This window comes from Gracilinanus agilis, chromosome 3, assembly GCF_016433145.1.
Source record: "Gracilinanus agilis isolate LMUSP501 chromosome 3, AgileGrace, whole genome shotgun sequence".
Classification (NCBI taxonomy): Eukaryota; Metazoa; Chordata; class Mammalia; order Didelphimorphia; family Didelphidae; genus Gracilinanus; species Gracilinanus agilis.
Window position 1 is genome coordinate 119,029,874 of NC_058132.1, and position 18,078 is coordinate 119,047,951.

The window sequence follows — 18,078 nt, forward strand, 5'->3', positions numbered from 1 at the left end:
CCTTTATGAAGTAGTGAAAATGGAGATCAGTAGAACCTGAAGTATATACATATGAACTAAAATTATTATTTTTCCTAAAGCTTAAACATAGGGGAATTTCAAAATGACTCAGTACTTTTTTTATTCTACTTTGTTAAAATGTAGGCATAGACCAGTGAGGGGTTTATGTGTAATTTCATCCTTCATTTTGTCTGTTTTTGTTGGTTATTAAATTTTACCTTTAAATTTTTTTGGAAATAGAGAAATCAGAAATCCTTTGGCTCTCCTCTTCCATTTTACAAACTGAGGAAAACAAAGCTCAGAAAGATCGTATTGTTCTTTTATCTACACCTAAGACACATTTCAGTCTTTGAGATGGATACAGTATAAGATAGAAAGTAGTTGAGAAAATGAGTTCAGTCCTGTTCTACTCTTCCTAGCCCGATTTGGGCTTTTCTTGGCAAAAATATTGGAGTGGTTTACCATCTTCTCCATCTCATTTTACAGATAAGTAAACAGAGGCAAACAAGGTTAAGTCACAGGGTCACACAGTTAGTAAGTATTTGAGGCCAGATTTGAATTCAGGAAAATAAGTAGTGACTCCAGGCTCAGCACTTGATAAGAGTGCCACCTAGGTGTCCTAGAAAACTGATAGGCTTTGGAAATTAGGATGTTTAGTTCAGAAAGCATTCTTTTTTTTACCCCTATGTGCAAGGTAGTCTAGGTTCTAATTTCAGGTCCATTAGTACAAATCTTCCCCCCATTACTCATTAAATTCTAGTAGCTCCCTGTTTCTTTCAGGAACGAATACAAAGTACTTAGTTTTATAATTTTAAATTGTTTTTGTCGACATGGAATCTAAAAAATTCCAACTTTTAGCCTAGAAAGATCTGATGAATCCCAAGTTCAGGATTAGCTTGTAAATCAGAGATCCCAAAGCTTGTCTTTATTCCTGTGAGAATCCACCTTGAAGGAAATCTCAGACTATCAGTTTCAGACTGAATAATAGACCTGCAAGGTAAAATGACAATCCCAGTTAAATGGGGCTAAGCAAATGCTAAGTCCTCTTTTTTGTCTTAGATAGTCTCCCCCTTTGTATCAGAGACCCTTTCCCAAGAAGACCCACACCTGGGCAGGGACCACCTTTTTAGTATCCATTGTAAATAGCCCCTTCCCTTACACCCTACCTCTAGCTACCAGCTTGATTGTATCCTGTCAGTATAGTTTGAACATTCTCATTTCCTTGTAGCTATGGTAATGTTAATCAGCCATCTTTCCCTGTCCCTAGATCCCCCAAATTCTTTTATTCCTGGGAGCTGTCATCTAGCATGGTGGCACTCCCAGGAGTTTAGTGACCAGAGCTGCCAGAGTCAGGGGACTCTGTTTGGGTTAATAACTCACAACTCTGCCAGGAGACCTAAATTTTAGAGCTTAACTCTTTTCCTTAATTAAAGAGTGATTTTTCTGACTATTTAATAGTTCTGTGCCTTTTCCAGTTAACATTTTCTACTGGCCTCCTAAACACCTCTTTAGTCCCCTATACACACACTGTTAAGATACGGCAAACACTGACTGGCTTAATATCGTTCCCTGAAGGTGCCTTTATATGGCTGTTGTCCCCTAACCTTCCCCCACCTACCCAATGCCTAGAATACTCGAATACTCTTTTATCCTTACATCTTAGTTTTCCTACCTCCCTTCAAGATCAAATTTAAAGCCCATCTTCTGCAGGAAGTCCTCCTCAGACTCTTCCATCTCCTGGTGCCTTTCCCCTCTGAGATCAGCTTCAGTGTACTCTGTATTTCTCTTACATACCTACTTATTTACTTGTTTCCTTTATTAGTATGTAGAATCCTTGAAGGCAAGGACTTTTTTTTGGTCTTTCTTTGTAACTCCAGCATGTGAGAATACAAATGCAACAAATGCCAGCTATTCTTAGTGGTCATCAGATGATAGAGTTCATTGCCAACCCTGCCCTAAACCTTTGCAGCTTAGATAGGACCCATAAAGTTTGAGGTCAGACAGACATTTAACTCATAGTGTTCTGTATCCTGAGATATTGGTTCAATATATTATAATAGCTTAAAGTAGGTTACCTGAAATGTGGCCTTTTGAGAACCCAGGGTCTTCTCCATTGTGTAACGTGACACTGAATAGATGGATGACAGTAGAGTTGGTAGAGTTTAAATATGTGCAAAGCAGATGCCACAGAAGGAGAATGAGAAAGTTCAGTTCTAATTGTGAACATGGAGAAATAGGAAATTATCAAAAGAAACAAAAAGAACAAAGACAGAAGCAAGATCTGGCCCTGGAAAAAGGGTATGCCACAGAAGGAGGGAGGGAAAGTTCAGTTTTAATTGTGAATATGGAGAAATAGGAAATTATTCAGTCTAAAGAAACAAAAAGAACAAAGAGGCAAGATCTGGCTCTGGAAAAAGGGTCGTGTTGAACAAAGATGAAGAGAGATAGTCAGGTTGACTTTGACCAGCCATGGTTAGAAGAAGAGCAGGGATTCAAAGAAGTCCACTGTGGTGAGCCTAAAAGTATACTCAGGAAGATGTTTTGGTTCTCACTTGACTGTATTTTTAAATGTCCCAGATCTTTTTAAGGAATTTGACTTTCTTTAAAAGATCCATTATATTGCAATGATCCAGGATAATCCCAAGGACTCATGAGAAAGAATGCTATCCACATATAGGCTAGAAATACAGAAGAAAACATTTGATTTATTACTTGTTAATATGGGTATAGGATTTGGAGTTTAGAAGATTACTCTTATTACAAAAATGAATAATATGGAAATAGGTTCTGGATGATAATACATGTATAACCCAGTGATATTGTTTGTTAGCTCCAGGAGAGGGAGGAAGCAAACATGAATCATGTAACCATGGGAAAATATTTTTTAAAAAATAAAATAAAAATTATATTAAAGGTACATTATTAGTTCAGGGCCTTAGGTTGTGATTTAATTACAGTGGATAGAGTGCTACACTTTGGTCAAGAACACCTTAAGTACAAAAACAGACTTTTCCTAGCTAAATGACCTTGGGCAAGTCACGATTACTATCTGCTTCAGTATTCCTATCTGTAAAATGATGCAAATAAGAATACCTCCCTCCAAGAGTTGCTTTGAGACTCAAGTGAGATAATATTTGGAAAGTGTTTCACAGATCTTAAACTACCATGTAGCTGCCAGCCATTATTAATTACTTATTAAATATTTTTATTAATTATTAAATATTATGATCTATCATCTGACCACATCATTATTTTTATATGCTTTTCCCTCCAAGTCAAATAGTCTCATTCCTGTTGGTTTATATAAGAGAAAACTGCTCTTTTCTTTTCAACCCTAGAAATATATTTGGCCTCAGATGTTCTGCATCCTGAAATGTTGGTTTAATCTACCATAATATTATAAAGTAGGTTTCCTGAGAAGTTAGAAAAAAAAATTTCCTTTAAAAATTCAACCTATAAAGAAGACCTAAATAGAAGTGCCTAGAGATATGAAGTTACCTGTTAGTTTGAGAACAGAGGGGAAAAAATATGAAACGGCTAGGGTTTTTTTTCCTTTTTAACCTGGGTTAGATTTATAATTGATGACACATTCCTGAAGACCTTTAGGGAAATGGTTGAGGTGACCTAAATATGAACTAACAGAAATGCTGTAACTGAATTTACCCTTTATTTCACTTATGTTTTCCTTGGCTAAGAGTGGTATGATGTCAGATGATGGCATTGTTTCCAAGAGAATTTGCCTAGCTCTTTGCACAATGCCTGGCGCATAGTAGGTGCTTTAATAAATGTTTAATGGCAATAATAGCTAACAGTGCTTAATGAACCAGACACTATGTTAAGTATCATCCCAGTTGATCCTGACAACAGCCTTGAGAGGCAGATGCTATTATTATCGCCATTCTACAGATAAAGAATCTGAGACAAAGAGAGTTTAAGTGACTTACTCAGGGTCACACAGCTAGTAAGTGTCTGAGGCCAGTTCTGAACTTAAGTGTTCCTGGGACGCTGAGCTGGTACTCTTTCTCCTGAATTTTAAAAAGACTTAGAGTCTATTCCTAACTCTCCTTTCTCTTATAAAGAGAGCAAATTCTCTAAATTCTCCTATTTCCGTGAGCCATTAATGACACCTGAATGACTTGCAAAGGAACATTATTAAAACAGTTGGAAAGCACCTAGGAGCTATTTTATTCATCTAAGATGTGTCAGTTTGTATTACAAGCATATATAGTAAACCTGGACCTGATTTGTGATCTGATAGGGAACTCCCTAGTCTGGAAACTTCCTCCCCCAGAGCAGATCTAAACCTGCTGGACCTACCTTATATTTTTATTTACCTACTATATATATATATACATATATATATATAATAAGTTGCCTGTAAATGTAAGGGATGGTAATGTGTAGATGATTTTTGTTCTTAATAAATCTTTTTTTGGTAATCACTCTCCTAGATAACTGAAGCTTACCAGCTTTTTGTACCAAGCCTTTTTTTGGGGCCAGGGGTGAAATTAGTGAAGAAAAGGCAGAAATCTCTGCTTAGATTATATGTATTGATCTAGGAAACTGGAAAATGGAGCCTCCTTCCAAATTGGCATCTCATTTCTATAACTTAGAGTCTTCAGGATTTGCTTTAAGAGAAGATAATTGATTTTGCCCATGGTCATATATTTAGTGTATATCAAAGGAAGGATTGAGTCTCATCAATCTCAGGGCTAGCACTCTAGCTAATTGGCCTGGCTGCCTTGCTATTATGTTTAATCTCTACTTATGGGGGGGGGGGGTCTAAAATGAATTATGTATTTTAGTAAAATATACTGAATCTAATTTAGTCTTTTTTCATAATTAAAGGTCATAATTATGATTACCAATTACTGAGCTATAATTTTAGAGGTGCCTTTAGAAATTATAGAAGTGGGTGGGCAGGGCTTTTTCCCCTAACTTTAAATGATCCTAAACTTATATGTATTTTGATTTGTATTTGCTTTTTAAAATTCCTTACCGTGGCAGCACATCTTGTTTTTATTTGGCACAACCTGGGAAAGATCATTAAGCATCATAAAATTGTCCAAATAATGTGGGAAAATAGACCCTGGAGATGTCCCCTTTTGAATAAAGTAAGAACTTTAGTGGGTAGCATCCATGACATTTATTTAAACTGTTAGAGAGAGACTCTTATACAGCAAGGTCTCAGACCTGGAGTCTTGAAGACCTGAGTTCAAATCAGACCTGACACAGTAGCCCCACGGCCCTGGTTAAATCACTTAATAACTATTTGCCTCAATTTCTTCAGTTGTAAAATGGGGAAAGCATCTATTTTATAGTGTTGTTGGGAGGATCAAATGAAATTATTTTTGTAAAAAAACATACTTAACACAATGCTGTTGTGTACTGTATGAATGCAATTTCCTTCTCCTTTTTTAAAAACAGAATTTGGTCCTTGATTCTTGCAGATCCTGAAGGTGGCTAGATAAGAGATCTTCATAAATAAGCTACCAACCTATAAACTAAATTGCCTTCCAAAATGTATTTGAAAATTTATGATTGGCATTATTTGGCTGAAGAGTGATATTGGTACTACTGAGAAAAATAAAAATTGCTATATTAGAGACATGAAAAATCTAGTCAGAATCTAGGCAATTATATGTTTTGTTCAGTTCACTTTAAAGGTGAGATGGATGGGGTTTGGGGGGTTTCTTTTTTTTAATAGCTGTTGCCTGGGATCTTTAAGGTGGCTCAGCTTTGACAATGTTTAGTATGCATGCCTTCTGCCTTCCTTGTGGTATGAGCCGTTCTATAAAAGTTAAATGGTCCTAAAATGGTCTTTCCCCCCCCTTGTACTTCCTCAGCAAAAGAGATGTAATTAAGTTTTAAGCAAATCCTAATGACTCTAGGGAAGCCTTATATTTTCCCCTAGATATGGGAATTCTTTTTTCTTACATGATTAATTCTTTTTTATACTGTTTTTATCTCCCATTGACATTTTTCTCCTTTGCATTCTTCTACCTTGAATCTGTCATTATTTATATAACTGTCATCACCCTTCCCTACCCTGCCCTCCATTAGGTCAAAAACCACTTGTGGACATGGACTGTCATTTATGCCTTTGTATATCTCCATCATCTAGCATGGTGCCTGGCACATAGTAGTCTCTTGTTGAATGCTTATTGTTTGAATGAGTACAGATTCTTCATGGTGCAATTCCAGGTTCTCCAGAACCTGCCCTGCCCCTACCCATCCTTAGCTCTCAAAGGCTTCTGGTCACTCTTCCCCCTTCCTTAGTGTTTTTTTCTGCTCCAAGAACCTGATTCCTACCTACACTTCAAGGTCCAGCTGAAATTCTTCTAGTCTACACTAATACTTCTAGCTTATGAACTCCTATAGAGTTCTTTTATTTAGCACCAAGAGATCTCATATTAGTATTATATAATAGGTTGTATTCAGTTGTTTTATGTATGTAACTATTGTGTTCTCAATCAAATTTCAAGTACCTCTAGGTCAAGGGACAGTTTTTCAGATTCTCTCTCTCTCTCCTTCCCCTAATGCTTACTAAGCTGTGTGATCCTGGGTGATCACTTAACTACCCTTGGCCTCAGTGTTCCCAACTGTAAAATGGAGGTAATAACTAGCATCTGCTTTACATGTTTATTCTAAAAGAGAAAATGAAAAGGCATCCCAAACATTAAAGTGCTATATAAATGTTAGCTGTTAATTGTTGTTATTATTATACTCTCTTCTTTATTACCTCATTACTCATATTGGTTTAATGATCATATCAGTGACTCACAAGGCTATAAATCCTAATCTTTTAAGTTCCAACTCTTACATCACCATTTTTCTTTGGACCTTTTAAACCAGATGTCCTGTAGTCTAGCTGTCTCAAACTGAATGTATCCAAAACAAAATTGTGTCATTCGCCTCAAATTCTTCCTTTCCCCCCCAATATCCCTGTTTCCAGGAAACTTCTTTCTTCCTTCCTTCCTCCCTCCCTCCCTCCCTCCCTCTCTCTCTCTCTCTCCTTCTCTCCCTACCTTCCATCTTAGAATCAATACTCTCTCTGTATTGGTTCCAAGGCAGAAGAGGGTAAGGGTTATATAGTGGGGATTAAGCGACTTACCCAGGGTCACACAGCTAGCACTTATCTTTTGGATCACCTAGATTCACCAACAGAATAAACATGAACTCCTTACCTTCTCTCACTCCACTTAACCAGTTGGTTGCCAAATCTTGTTTGTTCTTAACAACATCTCTTACATTCATATCTCCTTCTGCGTCTAATCACTACCATCATTCTTGCTGTTGTGAAAACCTCCCTGCCTCTGTCCTCTCCTTCTTGTGTTGTTTTGTACATCTGTGCCCTGGTACGCAGTCTGTCCTTGCTTGAATTTCTCAGAATCTACAACTCCTTCATCCTTTAGCTCAAGAACCACCTTCTCCATGACATCTTTGCTGATCCCTCCAGCTTCTAGTGCCTTCCCTCTACCCCTAAACCATTTTATATTTATTTTACATATACCTATATAGGTGCATATTTTCTCTTCTAGCTAAACTGTAAACTCTGAGGGTAGGCTCTTGTTTTTGTGGCCCCAGCATGAAGTGCAGTGCCTGACAAGCATTAATGAATGTTTACTTATTAATTGATTGATGAAATGTGAGCTATTGTAATTAGGCATTGATCAAGAGTGGCTGGAAAGTGCAGTTGGGAGGGAGACTTCCCATATCATCTCATCTACCCTATTTCTGAATCATAATCCTGGGTTATTAATTTGCTTAATGGAAATATAATTTCACAATTCTGCCATTCATGCCAACTGGCTTACATGAATCTTCATAAGTACTGGGGAAGTTCATTTTCATAATATTTTTGAGCTAAGTAACTAGGATGTAATGATTCTCTAGCTTTGATCTGGAGATACAGTAAATTTATTTCATCCCATTCTCCATTTATTGAACCTTTCTTCTACCTGATTTCCCCTCTTTCCTTGTGTCTTTGTCTTGTTGCTTTTCAGTCTGCAAAGACAAATACAAATCCATCCTTAAAGCCAACTTAATGTTCTTAGAATTTTTTGAGTGGTGTGGTGATATTGCACAACTAATTCTAGACAAGTGAGTTTAACATGTTTTTGACACTGAAATTGTTATATTCCCTCCTTGTGAATCCTGTTCTTTCTCTTGCCCTTATATAAATTAACAAAAAAAAGAAATGCTGTATTTCTGGTACAAAATAATAATGGGGTATGATGCACTATCAGTTGAATTGATAATTTTCAGTTCTTCATATTTTCATTTTGAGATGTTTACCCTTTCCCCCCCTGTTTATATTTTTATTTATTTTGTCAAATATTTCTCAGTTACCTATAAAAACATTTCTAATTTTCATTTTTTTTAATTTCAAGTTTCAAATTATCTCCCTTCCTCCTGATTCTCCTCTACCCATTGAGAAGGCAACAATATGTTTACCCTTAATTTCAATCTTGGCAATAGAACTATCAATGCCTTTCCCTATTAGCTTTTTAGGGGTTTTTTGACCTTAAAAGTATTACAAGACAGTATATATTATTAAAAGTCATCCATGGAAATGTATTGCTTCTGCAGATCAGCTGCAATAAGCCAGGAACAGGACAGGTGTGCTATTTTCTTTCCACAAATACATGCCTTATGAAGGAGGCAGCATTATAGAATAGGGGGAGAAAAAGAGATTAACAAGGGTCAGGAGACTCATTTCTGGAACCAAGATGTGTTTGGGCAATAATAATACTAGCTCCTGTTATATAACTCATGGTTACAGCTAGTCTTATAGACAACACGTCATTTGGTTCTCAGGTTCACTTCTCATTAAAATGGGAGGTTGGTCTAAGTGTCTTAAGGGATCTTCCTTCCAGTACTAAGATTGGGTTTCTAAGAAGAGATATAACAATGTCCCCTTGCCCTTGTTTCCTGATTAGGATACAGATGAAGTGGTACCAGTTCGCCAGAGAAGAGCCTGGTGTTGGTGCATGTGCTTTGGGCTTGCATTCATGCTCGCTGGAGTAATCCTTGGAGGGGCATACCTGTACAAATATTTTGCATTTCAGGTAAGTAGGGATAGAATCCCTAGGGTGCCCTCTCTTCCCTCTCTGTGTTTTTGGGAAAGCTGTTATTGACTTCCTGTGGTGTCATTCTCCGCTTTGGCTATGTGGCCTTTCACCACACTCCTGGTTCTATTTTAAGGCTCTCTTTAATCAATCCCCCAACAACAATTTGACTAAATTCATAAAGCAATCCCTGAAAGCAAAAACTATACTGTGTATTCTTGAAATGGAGAGCAGAAATTCTTGAAACATTTTTTTTTTCAATTAGAATATCCTTCCTATTTTACAGTATTTGGTAGTTTAGGGGGAGTGGGACAGTTTTTTCAACTGCCAGCTGAACAAATCAGCCCAAGTCTTTGTAGTATTGACAGCCTGTGACTTGGGAGATGTTGGGTAGGCTCCCAGTTTAGGCTTCCTCTCAGCAGTCAGATTTTCTTAGGTTCAGAGTATCTTGGCATCCTGTACTTTTTTTCCTCCTCCATGATTGGTTTATTCTTTCTCTAAAGCATTTACTGTGCCAGCAGTGTTCCTGGAATAAAGTAGTTTTTAAAAGTTTATTATAACTATAAAAAAAGTTCATTATAAACAGAGTTTTCAATGGCAATGACAATTTAAGATCAGAACTATAATAATTTCTATAATTTGCAAATTTTCTATCCATCTTATAATATACTTTTCTTGATAGCAGTTCTTTAATAACTAGGTTCTTTCTCAGAGGGAAAAAATAAATTTTGAGTAAACGTGACTAAAAATTATAATAGAACTCATATCTTAACATTATTAAATTCAGGGACATATATTTGTTTAAACTCTTACCTTACACCTTAGAATCAATACTATGTATTGGTTCCAAGGCAGAAGAGTTGTAAGGGCTAGGCAATGGGGGTTAAGTGACTTGCCCAGGGTCACACAGCTAGGAAGTGTTTGAGGCCAGATTTGAACTTAGGACCTCCCAGCTCTCAATCCACTGAGCTATCCAGCTGCCCCCAGAAACATATATTTTAAAATACAATGTATTAAACATTAACTCTTAATTGGAGGAAATGGATTCAAATCCTGACCTGACATTTATGACCTTGGACCATCACTTAACCTCCCTAGGTCTTAGTTTTCCTATCTGTGAAATGAGAGTTAGACTAGATGGTCTCTGAAATTCCTTCCAGCCTTAAATCTATGTCCCTAATGACTAAAGTAGATCTACTTTGAACAGAGAAATATGTGCAATTTAAAGAAAATATGGGGTGTTTGTGGAATTCAGCTACTGGATAGGTATAGATTTCCTAAAGTGCATTCTGTTTGTTTCCTAGGGTATTGGAATGAAAGAGATTAGGACTTATTTACTGATACAGTGATGAGTGGAAGGAATAGTGGATTTGGAGACAGAGGACCTAGATTCAGATGCCAAATCGGTCCCTCGAATGATGTTGGGTCTTCCCTGGGTTCCCTGAGCCTTGAGATGAAGGGCTCAGACAGGGCATTCTCTGAGATCCCATCCAGGTCTAAGTGTGAATATACTTGTGTTCGCCTCTAGTTTTCAACCCAGGAGTTTCTGTCTTATGCTAGTGCTCTTAGTATATCAGTATGTAACAAGTAAGGTGGATCCCTGCAAAATGATAGGTTTTATTTGTATGTTTACCCTATTATTTCCTAGGTCAGCACTTAAAAATTTTTTTGATCCATTGGGGATATAGACTCTAAGCGATCACCCTAATGCAAATATTAATAATATGGAAGTAGGTCTTGATCAATGACACATGTAAAACCCAGTGGAATTGCACGTTGACTCTGGGAAGGGGTGGGAGGAGGGGAGAGAAAGAACATGAATTGTGTAACCATGGAAAAATATTCTAAATTAATTAATTAAAGGTTTTCAGGTCAGAGAAAAAAGAAAGTACAGGGAAAATAAATAAAGTTTGAGGCAAAAGCTCCTTTGGAAATCTAGTAAAGCTTATAGATCCTTTATCAGAAGTATATCTTTAAATATTATAGGATTGCGGGGCAGCTGGGTGGTTCAGTGGATTGAGAAACAGGCCTAGAGACAGGAGGTCCTGGGTTCAAATATGGGCTCAGATACTTCCTGCTTGTGTAATACTGGGCAAGTCACTTGACCTTTGTTGCTTAGCCCTTTACAACTCTTCTGCCTTAGAATCAATACTGATTTTAAGATGGAAGGTAAGGGTTAAATAAAAGTATAGGATTACCAAGGGAACTAACTATATATACCAAGGAAATAGGATTTCCAAGGAAACTAAACAGTTATGAAAATATGAAAATATTTTATATTTTCAAAATATCAAACTATTTTTTAAAACAATTTCATTGATCTCAGATGAAGGACCCTTGCCTTAGGCTGTCTCTTAATGGCTTTCAGGCTCTTCAAATCTTCATCAAAACTTCATTGAAAATAGTTTATGAAAAAAAAATCATCTTTCATCAGTAACAGACACATCAGTTCAGGAATGATAGCTTAAATCCCCTAAACTTCTTTACTGGACTTTCTTTCTGAAACCTTCATGGTTCCACAAAGAAGAGCCCTGCTTTCCCAGTCCTGGGAAATTCTTGCTCTGGTTGCCTGGGTTCTAATAGTTTAATAATGACTCTATGTATAAAATATCCTTTAATGAAGAGGAGCCATAAGATTGCAAACAGCCCTGGAGCACCAGTAACTATGGAGATGTATCTCAGTAAAAATACAAAAGCTGATGGATGGTGAGTCAGGAGACCTGTATTCTATTCCCACTTCTTTCATAAAGTAACTGTTCATTTGATCAAATCAGAACCTCCCTGGCCTTGCTTTCTTCATGCATAAAATGAGGGCTTGCTATTAGAGTATTACTCAGGGATTCTCAAGGCTTCACCTAGGAGAACTCAGAATTCACCTCAAATAATTGGGTGGATGGTAAGCTGCATGACTCTCTTTTACTAAAATTAAGTAATTTGTTTTCAGAAACTTTTAAGTAGAATATCCTTTTATTTCCAAGAAAAAATCAGTACTGCTTCCTAACTTTAATACTTTTTAAATAGGATTTGAAAGTTTTTTTAAACATAATAGCTAACATTCATATAGCATTTTACAATTATTACCTCATTTGATCATCACAACCACCCTGGGAAGTAGGCACTGCTATTATCCCCATTTTACAGATGAGGAAACTGAGGCAAATGGGTTAAATGACTTACTTTGAGGTCACACAATTCATAGGAGTGAGGCAAGATTTGAACACAGGTTTTCTTCACTCTGGGTCCAGAGCCCTTAACCAGTTGCCCCTCTGAAGTCTCTCAGTGTAATAGACTGTGAGCTACTTAAGGGCAGGGTCTCTGGTCATTTTCTTTTGACCTTTTTCTTTCCTCCATCTTGTAGAAAAATGCATTAAATACGGAGAGGCTTAATAGTATTGTCAATATTCCTTAGTTTAAATTTTTCCTAATTAAAAATAAATAAAGAAAGAAAGAAAGTGAAATTAATATTCACTTAGTTTCCAAACAGTTACAGCATCTGAAATATGAAAAACATTTTTACTTTATGAAGAACCTTCTTTATTTTTTCATTTTAGACTCAACATAATTTAGTAAGAACAAGCCTTATAAAAAGTATTCCACACACATACATCATTTCACAGATAGCATTCAAAAAAAAAAAATCTTTTGGTAGTAGGCCAAGAGGAGAAACAGCAGACTTGAGCCCATACAAATGCTAAATACTTGAAAACTTGAAAAAGTCTTTTTTCCCTTCTAGAAAATATCCATCGTTTTGGAACACATCTTTATGAAAATGTATTATGAATTATTCAGGCGGGGCATGCTTTTGTGTGTGTTCCCTTTAAATTTACCTGTCATCGGATGAATAATTGCTTTTTTTTTTTTTTTTTTTTTTTTTTTTTAATTTTAAGCCCTTAACTTCTGTGTATTGACTTATAGGTGGAAGATTGGTAAGGGTAGGCAATGGGGGTCAAGTGACTTGCCCAGGGTCACACAGCTGGGAAGTGTCTGAGGTCGGATTTGAACCTAGGACCTCCCGTCTCTAGGCCTGGCTCTCAATCCACTGAGCTACCCAGCTGCCCCCAATAATTGCTTTTTAAATTCTCTTTCCATCAAGTTTGAGGAGGGGAAAAAAAACAAGTAGAACCCAAACCCTGCTCCTAACAATTTTAAACTGGATTTCTACTTTAAAATCTGATATTAAAGAAAAATGTGCTGAATATCTATAATTAATCTGTCCTATTTGACATCTTGAAATAAGAGTTTGCAAGCAAAAATACTATTTAGTTAGAAGGGCTAGCTTAAGTAATACTTAGGTTTTTAAAGCTGAGTCTCCCAGTGAGTCACTGAGGTGATTTTAAACTCGTTGCAGCAGGATGATGTCTACTACTGTGGAATAAAATACATCAAAGATGACTTGATCCTAAACGAGCCCTCTGCAAATGCTCCAGCTGCACGCTTCCAGACAATTGAAGAAAATATTAAGATCCTTGAGGAAGATAATGTGGAATTCATCAGCGTGCCTGTCCCAGAGTTTGCTGATAGTGATCCTGCCAACATCGTTCATGACTTTCACAAGGTGAGCCACCCATTCTGAGCTGGAAAAGGCCTATCATTTATTTCATTAACTTTATACCTCTACAGTTTCTAATTAAAATGGTTCACTTATTTGATAATATAGTACCATGTTACTTAGAGCCTCAATATTTTTCTTAATGAACTAAATTTATTCTGCCTCCAAAAGATACAGGGAAAGGTTTTGATTCATTATGTATGAATTAATTAACCTTGTAACCTGAGGGTGTTTGTACCTTTTTAGTGGGGCCTGGGTTTCCTCTTAAATGCCAGCCAGAAAATACCTTCTTTATTGCCTACTTCTTGGCTATTCTCCCCAAACCAGTGTATTATTTACAGAAAAAATTTAGAGTTTGGGGCAATCACCTTCATCTAACATTTAAAAAAAAAAAAAAAGGAAAATGAGAGGCCTTATTGTCAACTATTGTTGAATGTAACTTGACTAGTCTTCACTGATTAAATGGAGATACAGAATGTTGACTGCTACTGCATAAAAATAAATTTTGTTCTTTTTATACTTGTTCCTCTCTCCCTATCCCACTAAATTCCAAATTCATTTAAGCAGAGTGATTTATTATGAGTGAGAACCTCTTTTACATTTTCTAAAGTCAGCTCAGTGTAAAATATTAAAATGTAGTTTCTGCTAATACTATAAATATTTAAATAATGTGACTAAAATACTCCTTTATTTTTCCCTTCCAGAAACTTACAGCCTATCTCGACCTTAATTTGGATAAATGCTATGTGATTCCTTTGAATACTTCCATTGTGATGCCTCCCAAAAACTTACTGGAGTTGCTCATCAACATCAAGGTAAAGAACATTCTTAATTCTACCATGGATTTAGGGGATGGAAAGGTAAGAGATTCACTTCAGGAAACCATCTTTCCATTAAAACAGTTCTGAATTTTGCAAAGGAAATAATGCTTTAACAGCTGAGGGTTTATTCTAGTTCCATGGTTTTGTCGTTTCTGATGTGTGTATTGAGAAACTTAAAAGTCAGCTAACCTATAAAGACTGAGAATTCTGATTGTTATTTTTATTTCCCCAGAGAGAGTGTGCTGATATATTTCTATTCTTTTTTTAAATGTAGGCTGGAACCTATTTGCCTCAGTCCTATCTGATTCATGAGCATATGATCATCACTGACCGAATTGAAAATGTCGATCAGTTGGGTTTCTTTATTTATCGTCTGTGCCACGGCAAGGAAACTTACAAACTGCAGCGCAGAGAAACCATTAAAGGTGAATACTTCTTTGATGCCTTTGGCATTGGTAGGAAAGTCACCATTTTGGAACTTCATGTATAATTGAATTATATTCAGATTAAAAACCTAAAGGCTTTTAGAAATTAAAATTAAATATTTTATTGTATAAACCCATACCTTCTACCCTAAAATCAATACTACTGCGTATCAGTTCCAAGGCAGAAGAATGGTTTAAGTGACTTGTCCAGGGTCGCGCAGCTAGCAAGTGTCTGAGACCAGATTTGAACTCAGGACCCCCCTCTCCAGACTTGGCTTTAAATCCACTAAACCACCTAGCCACCTCGAGCCTCAAGGTGCCTACACAAAGTGCCGATGCCTGTGTTTCTTCCCCTCTTTCTACTCTGTGCTCTCTTGGTTGCCCACTCCAGCCAGTTTTGATGTGGCTCCATTTCAAAGGTTCTTGCCATCCTTACAATGCCATATATGAACAGCTTCTCAAGTGGATGTTCAAGCATCTGGAATTGAGAATTCTTTGCATATGGAGCCAATTTTTCCTTCTGAATATTGCCCTTGGTGAGAACCTTTTGAAGTAGTTTGATTTCCTCACCCAAAGTCCCATTTTTGGATACTTATCTTCTACCAATGCATTGTAGCATGGGACAAGTTTATTAGATTCCCCCTGCCTCACTTTACCCAGCTATAAAATGGGGATTAAAAACCACTTCTCTGTCTTTTATGGATTTATTGTTCTAGCTAATTGAGATCTGTAGGAGGCCTGTCTCTGACATATATATATATATATGTATATGTATATGTATATATATGTATTTATATATATTTATGTATATATTTGTATGTATTTGTATATATTTGTGTATGTATATATATATACACAAATGTTAAAGCAGAATCAGGGTCAAGCCTTTATTGCAAGTGACAGCAACATAATTATGGCCACTCTGGTCATTCAACAGGTTCTAAATTCCTCTAATTGCATTATCATGCAGCCTCCATCTTATCCACTAGGCTAAAATGGGAGACTTTGCCCATCCATCTGTTGAAATAGTGGGGAAATTCTTCTGCTTGTTAACAAGTGATCTGCTTCCTTGGGTCCTTGAATTAAAATAATCACATAGCAATAGCTGTTATAATTCATTTTTTACAGGGAGTTTTCATTCAATAAATATCTGATAGGCAGCTTATCCAAAGAAGAACAAGAATGAGTTCTTGCCCTAATTGAGTTTTACAATCTAATAAGATATTGCTAATCAATAACCATGGTACAAGGTCAGAACATGGAAGTGCAGATAATAACCTCTTCACACTTTGTTAGCAACCGTTTTTGTGTGTTGCTATGGACATTTAAAAAAAAAAAAAGAAAGGTCTTGACTTGGCTAAAGAATGTGGTCTTTTTTTTTTCAGTAGTCAGGGATGGATCCATTGATGATTATCTGGCCTAATACTAGCCTAATACAGGCACAGAGTGAGCCAAGTAAGAGTGGGGTGACTCTGAGCCAGGGAGGTGACCAGTCTATACACTTTGTAGAGAAGCACTTTCCTCTGGGAAGAGGGTAAAAGCAGTTCTCATTCAGTAATCTACCTGACAGCCAAACAGAAAAGATTAACTTCAAAAACAAAATACAAATACAAAAAATATCTGTTCCATTTTATTGGGAAAGAGTTTCTAGATTGGTGTCTTAATGTAATCTTTAGGAACTTGTTCAGTCTAGTGAAAATAGAAAGTGCAAAAAGGGGAAATAACATTTGGTTTCTTGAAGGCCGGATCTTTGACAGTAAATGGTTTTCTAACCACCATCCTCCTCACCAACCCACTCTCATTCTTCTCAGTTCTAAAATGTGGTGCTTAGTCACTGACCAAAGATTTGTGGAGAGAGATCATTTAGGGCAAAGCTGGTTTCATTTTGTGACTGGATATCCCCATCACCCAGAGCAGCAATGGCACATGGCAGGGACTTGGTAAATGCTTGTAAAATTAAATGTAGATATATATAAGGTCAGAAAGGCTTTAATCATTTTTTCTTCCCCATGTAGGTATTCAAAAACGGGAAGCTGACAATTGCATCAAGATCCGGCACTTTGAAAACAGTTTTGCTGTGGAGACACGCATTTGTGCATGAACAGAAATGAAAAACACAATTCTTGTGAAGAATTTTAATACAGCAGTATAATCCCACCCTTTGTATTTTGTGCAGTGATTCTTTTTAAAAATCTTTTTTCATCTAAGTAGCAAGCAGGGCTCTATTGTCTTTTCATCTCATAATACAATAATTAAAAGCAGTAAATTCAAAGAATCATTCTTGCCTTCTCCCCCGCCTGCCCCACAAGTGTGGTTTCTTTTATATTTGACTTAGTAATTGTATAAAGTCATAGATATTAGTACATTTCATGTGACAGGCCTTAAGTATTAAGGAAAATAAAATTTCTTTAAGACATTTGTCAGGATTTTTATGTTTTTACTTTGCTCCTTTAAGGGAAGGGGAGTGGGAAATCTTAACTGCATACATCCAAGGTGAGCTGTAGTAGCCTTTTGTCATTGTTACTTACTCTGCTACCTAGTTTGTTACAGCATTTAAACATGCGTTTGAATTTTACTCCAATTAAAATGTGCAGTATTTTCAGTGTCATATTTAACTCTTTAGGTTATGATTTCCAACTTGATGTTTTAGTATACTAAGCACCTGCTGTAAGAATGATTCAGAAAATGTATGGAATTTAAGCAGTAACTTGTGTTACTAATTTGTATATAACCCATGTATGTGCAATGGAAGGAATATAAATCTTACAAAATTGTTTGTCTAAAGGACTTGTGCTTTTTTTCTTCCCCCACACTAAAAAATCATTAGCAACATTGGCTTCATATGACAGAAACCAGCCACAGAAAGGAATAAGCATAGTTTGAAAACAAAATTTGCACTCTTTGATGTTCAGCGGCTCTGACCACAGCAAATACAAGATGTTTCTGTATCTGAAGCATTTTTCTTCAAAATTATCTTTTCCTAATTGTATGTAAAAATAATTTTCGGCATCCCTTTGTAAAATTTTGAGTCCAAATTCCCTCCCTCCCTCCTTTCCATCTTCCCTGCTTGGGACGTTAGACAGTTTAATATAGGTTACATATGTTAAAGCAGTATTTTCCCTGAGTAGTTAGAATACTTTCCAGACCTTGGGAAAGCTTTTTAGTAACTTTTTTCCCCCCATGTTTACATGATTCATTTCCTTTCCCTTCCC

The 18,078-nt window shown here is 36.5% G+C and overlaps 1 protein-coding gene across 2 annotated transcripts in view; it reads left to right on the forward strand.

Annotated features, from left to right (window-relative positions):
- Positions 1–17,650, forward strand: part of ITM2B (integral membrane protein 2B) — a 35,300-nt gene extending 17,650 nt beyond the window's left edge. The window contains exons 2-6 of one of the 2 annotated variants that reach the window (XM_044668230.1): positions 8,943–9,071; positions 13,423–13,626; positions 14,325–14,435; positions 14,716–14,866; positions 16,882–17,650. In XM_044668230.1, the coding sequence (XP_044524165.1) occupies positions 8,943–9,071; positions 13,423–13,626; positions 14,325–14,435; positions 14,716–14,866; positions 16,882–16,967 (681 nt within the window). In that variant the 3' untranslated portion in view covers positions 16,968–17,650. Of the gene's footprint in view, positions 1–8,942; positions 9,072–13,419; positions 13,627–14,324; positions 14,436–14,715; positions 14,867–16,881 lie in introns of both variants that reach the window. The other variant, XM_044668229.1, reaches the window with a different exon arrangement.
- The last annotated feature ends 428 nt before the right edge of the window (positions 17,651–18,078 follow it).